General features: G+C 51.1%; 1 protein-coding gene across 1 annotated transcript in view; it reads right to left on the bottom strand.

Annotated features, from left to right (window-relative positions):
- Positions 1–232: 232 nt before the first annotated feature.
- The window catches only part of LOC111955877 (chloride anion exchanger), a 14,594-nt gene continuing 10,037 nt past the window's right edge, over positions 233–4,789 (bottom strand). Inside the window, exons 15-20 of the mRNA XM_023976232.2 lie at positions 1,977–2,072; positions 1,337–1,564; positions 1,175–1,229; positions 894–1,039; positions 668–745; positions 233–473 (exon numbers count right to left, since the gene is read on the bottom strand). Of these exons, the coding sequence (XP_023832000.2) occupies positions 447–473; positions 668–745; positions 894–1,039; positions 1,175–1,229; positions 1,337–1,564; positions 1,977–2,072 (630 nt within the window). The 3' untranslated portion in view covers positions 233–446. The remainder of the gene's footprint in view (positions 474–667; positions 746–893; positions 1,040–1,174; positions 1,230–1,336; positions 1,565–1,976; positions 2,073–4,789) is intronic.

Raw genomic sequence — 4,789 nt, 5'->3', positions numbered from 1 at the left:
TAAAAATGTTTTTGAAAAGAAATAAATGATATGAATGACATTTTCTGATATTTCTTTCAAAGTCTCAATGTCAAAAACATTCAAATATATTTTATGTACAATTATTAGCTCAATAAGTGGTGTCCTGTGTACATATGGTTACTGTATGGTGTCCATTTTAGGACAGCATCATGTGTCCTTATGTCAATTATCACCAGAAAGCACAGCGATCACAGGAAATGCATGCCATCCCAGGAAAGGAAAGTACTGTACACATCACTACACTCTTAGAAAAGTTGTTCCAAAAGGGTTCTTCAGCTGTCCCCATAGGAGAACCCTTTTTGGTTCCAAATATAACCCTTTTTGGTTCCAGGTAGAACTCCTTTGGGTTCCATGTAGAACCATCTGTGGAAAGGGACAACCGAAGAACCATTAAAATACTGACATCTGAGAGTGTAGTTCTGGAACTAGAACTTGGTTTCTGTCTCTGAGACCTGGGGAAAGCAAAGAGATTTAGATTTTATTTTGTCAGCTCATCTTACTGTAATTTTATTTTTATGAATGATTTTTATGAATTACCTGTACCTCCACATGAGTTGCAACATTACGAGAGTTATCATTTTAAAGGGATTGGTGATGATTATTCATTACAAATGTAGAAAAGATCTGATGGGTCTCTGTTACTTACATGTACAAATTTGTCCCTGCTACGCAAACTCGACACACCATTGCATTGGTTGCCATGGATAGTGGCTGTTGTTATAACCTGTAAGACAACATGATACACAAGAATGAGACAAGTTCCTGTGTATGAACCGATGTGGGCCAAGATAAGGTTTGGCACCTCTTATCTGGTCTGTAAGGGTGGAAACATCAATAGATACACAGTATTTTTCTACAGGTAAATGTTATACCTTTTCACAGACTTTTGTGTTTTCAGAGTTTACTGGATGTTTCTCCAGGATATGCAGCATGGCATCGTGGAGAGTCAGGAAAAACATGGACGACTTCACCTCGTTGTCAAAGAACATACAGCTGTGGAGTTTCTTCAGGATGTACGCTTTGGACACAAGGGATGGATATCGTTAGATCAATCACTTCACCTCTATTTGTTTCAGAGTGATTGAATTCAGCGTTGAAGAGAAAAAGGGAGAAGGAATAGATGGGACAGATGGCTTGTCTTAAACCAGCTTACCGTCACATGCCACAATGTAGACCTCAACTTCAACCCGAATGAGCTCTTTGAGTGCCTATAGAACACAGCAAAATATCAGTACCCAGTAAGTAGAAATACTCTGGTAAAATATACAATCATCCCCACATTCCACAGGATTGTAACGGAAGAGTTTTGTTTTACCGCTTTGAGTCCCTTGAGGGCAGAGACGTCGAGGAAGGAGACGGCTGAGAAGTCCAGGATCAGGCTGTGGACGTCTACTCTGGGGACTTGGATGTTGGCAGGAAGCTCAGAGTTCCAGTTCACCTGGACAGGAAGGTCCTTGAAGTCAGTGGGCTGGTCCAGATCCTCCATGTTGCTCTCATCCTCAGACTCCTCAATGGGCCCAGAGCTGGTGAGCAGTAGGCCTTTCTGCACCGGGAGTACCACAACATTACCACAACCTCTTATTGTGAAAACCTGACTACATGTAGAAGGGGATCTTTGGAGGTCCATCCACCACTATGGGATGATGATTCATTTGTTTTTCATATACATGCAACCCCAAGACCATACTGATAAGGCATGTAATGGGATGAGTACCTATAGGTAGGTCCTGCAGCGTGTGCATGATGTCTGTTGATTTTGGATTGCTAAAAGTATGTTGTTGCCAGGTGTGAAACTAATGTTTTGGGCTAGACTGATTTATGACATGCTTATGGCCATTTGAATTAAACTTTATGATACAAGGGGCTCTTGTAAAGTGTTAACGGGGTAACTTTGTGAGTGGAAGTTATGTTTTGATGGGTTTCTAAGGGCAACAGATAAGTGCACCACTACTCACAGATGTCATCTGCAGCTCTCCTTTCTTTAGAAGTTTCCTGATCTTCCTCAGGGCTTTGTTTCTCTTTCTCAACACCCTCAAAGGGTTAAAGCCCACCTGAAAACACATCAAAGTCAAGTTGAACCCTAATTAGCAATTGCACACATGAAAGTGGGAGTAACTGTTACACATGGGCTTTATTGTGAATGAGGCATATTGTTTACCACTGCCTTGGCCATCATACAGATCAAGGTTAAACTTAATCTTATCTTATCTGCATGTGCTTAGTGTTTAGTAAGGTGCAAGTAAAACTTTAGTAACACCAATTTGTATGGGCACTAATGCTATAGAACCTGGTATTGTAACGGTGCTCTAGCTCTTCCTCCTCCTCGGACGAGGAGAGGAGAGAAGGATCGGTGGACCAATACGCAGCGAGGTATGATGACATAATGAATTTATTAAATAAAGACGAAACACGAAGAACACTTGAATAACTTACAAAATAAGAAAACGACGTAGACGAAACCTGAACATGGAACCGAAAACAGTCCCGTGTGGTGCACAGACACAGACACGGAAGACAATCACCCACAAACAAACAGTGAGAACAGCCAACCTATATATGATTCTCAATCAGAGGAAATGAATAACACCTGTCCCTGATTGAGAACCATATAAGCAAGGCTAATTAACCAACACACTCCCACATAGAACAAACAAACACAGACTGCCCATCCCACTCACGCCCTGACCAACTAAACACATACAAAACAATGAAAACAGGTCAGGAACGTGACATAACCCCCCTCAAGGTGAGAACTCCGGACGCACCACCAAAAAGTCTAGGGGAGGGTCTGGGTGGGCATCAATCCACGGTGGCGGCTCAGGCTCTGGGCGTGGTTCCCACCCCACCATAGTCACTACCCGCTTTCGTAGCCTCCTCCAAATGGCCACCCTCCAATTAACCCACGACTAAGGGGACGACCAAGGGGAGCACCGGACTAAGGGGCAGCACCGGACTAAGGGCAGCACCGGACTAAGGGGGCAGCACCAGGACTAAGGGGCAGCACCAGGATAAGGGGCAGCACCAGGATAAGGGGCAGCTCCGGACTGAGGACGGCAGCTCCGGACTGAGGGACGGCGGATCCTGGCTGGCTGGCTCTGGCGGATCTGGTTGGCTGGTCTGGCGGATCCTGGCTGGATGACGGCTCTGGCGGATCCTGGCTGGATGACGGCTCTGGCCGGCATCTGGCTGGATGACGCTCTGGGCGGATCCTGGCTGGATGACGGCTCTGGCTGGTCATTGGCTGGATGACGGCTCTGGCTGGTCATGGCTGGATTGACGGCTCTGGCTGTCATGGCTGATGACGGCTCTGGCTGGTCATGGCTGGATGACGGCTCTGGCTGGTCATGGCTCGCTGACGGCTCTGGCTGGTCATGGCTCGCTGAGGCTCTGGCTGGTCATGGCTCGCTGACGGCTCTGGCTGGTCATGGTCGCTGACGGCTCTGGCTGGTCATGGCTCGCTGACGGCTCTGGCTGGTCATGGCTCGCTGACGGCTCTGGCTGGTCATGGCTCGCTGACGGCTCTGGCTGGTCATGGCTCCGCTGACGGCTCTGGCTGGTCATGGCTCGCTGACGGCTCTGGCTGATCCGTCTGGCGGAAGGCTCTGGCTGATCCGGTCTGGCGGAAGGCTCTGGCTGATCCGGTCTGGCGGAAGGCTCTGGCTGATCCGGTTCTGGCGGAAGGCTCTGGCTGATCCGGTCTGGCGGAAGGCTCTGGCTGATCCGTCTGCGAAGGGCTCTGGCTGATCCGGTCTGGCGGAAGGCTCTAGCGGCTCCTGTCTGGCGGACGCGGCTCTAGCGGCTCCTGTCTGGCGGACGGCTCTGTAGGTCTCTGGCAGACGGGCGGCTTTGCAGGCTCATGGCAGACGGGCGGCTTTGAAGGCCTCAATACAGGACGGGCATTCATGCGGCGCTTGCAGACGGGCAGTTCCAGGCGCCGTTGGGCAGACGGGCAGTTCAGGCGCCGTCTTGGCAGAACGGGCGTTCAGGCGCCCGCTTGGCAGGCGGGCAGTTCAGGCGCCGCTTGGCAGACGGGCAGTTCAGTGCGCCGCTTGGCAGACGGCAGTTAGGCGCCGCTGGCAGACGGGCAGTTCAGGCGCCGCCTTGGCAACGGGCAGTTAGGCGCCGCTTGCAGACGGCAGACTCTGGCCGACTGAGACGCACTATAGGCCTGGTGCGTGGCACCGAACTGGAGGTACCGGGGCTAAGGACACGCACCTTTAGGCTAGTGCGGGAAACAAGGGCACACTGGACTCTCGATGCGCACTATAGGCCTGGTGCGTGGTACGGAACTGAGGTACCAGGCTGAGGGCACGCACCTCAGGGCGAGTGCGGGGAGAAGGAACAGTGCATACGGGGCTCTGGAAGACGCACGGTGCTTAGTGCGGTGGTGCCGGAACTGGAGGCACCGGGCCGAAGACACACACCACAGGAAGAGTGCGTGGAGGAGAAACTGGGCTCTGGAGACGCACTGAAGCCTGGTGCGTGGTGTAGGCACTGGTGGTACTGGGCTGGAGCGGGGAGGTGGCGCCGGAAATACCGGACCGTGCAGGCGTATTGGCTCCCTTGAGCATTGAGCCTGCCCAACCCTACTGGTTGAATACTCCCCTTGTCGCACCGACCAGTGCGGGAGAGGTGGAATAACCCGCACCGGGCTATAGGCGAACCGGGGACACCATGCGTAAGGCTGGTGCATGTAAGCCGGCCCGAGGAGACGCACTGGTGGCCAGATATGTAGAGCCGGCTTCATGGCACTTGGCTTCAATGCTCA

This window comes from Salvelinus sp. IW2-2015, linkage group LG3 (assembly GCF_002910315.2).
Source record: "Salvelinus sp. IW2-2015 linkage group LG3, ASM291031v2, whole genome shotgun sequence".
Taxonomy (NCBI): domain Eukaryota; kingdom Metazoa; phylum Chordata; class Actinopteri; order Salmoniformes; family Salmonidae; genus Salvelinus; species Salvelinus sp. IW2-2015.
This window is presented reverse-complemented; position numbering and strand designations above follow the sequence as displayed.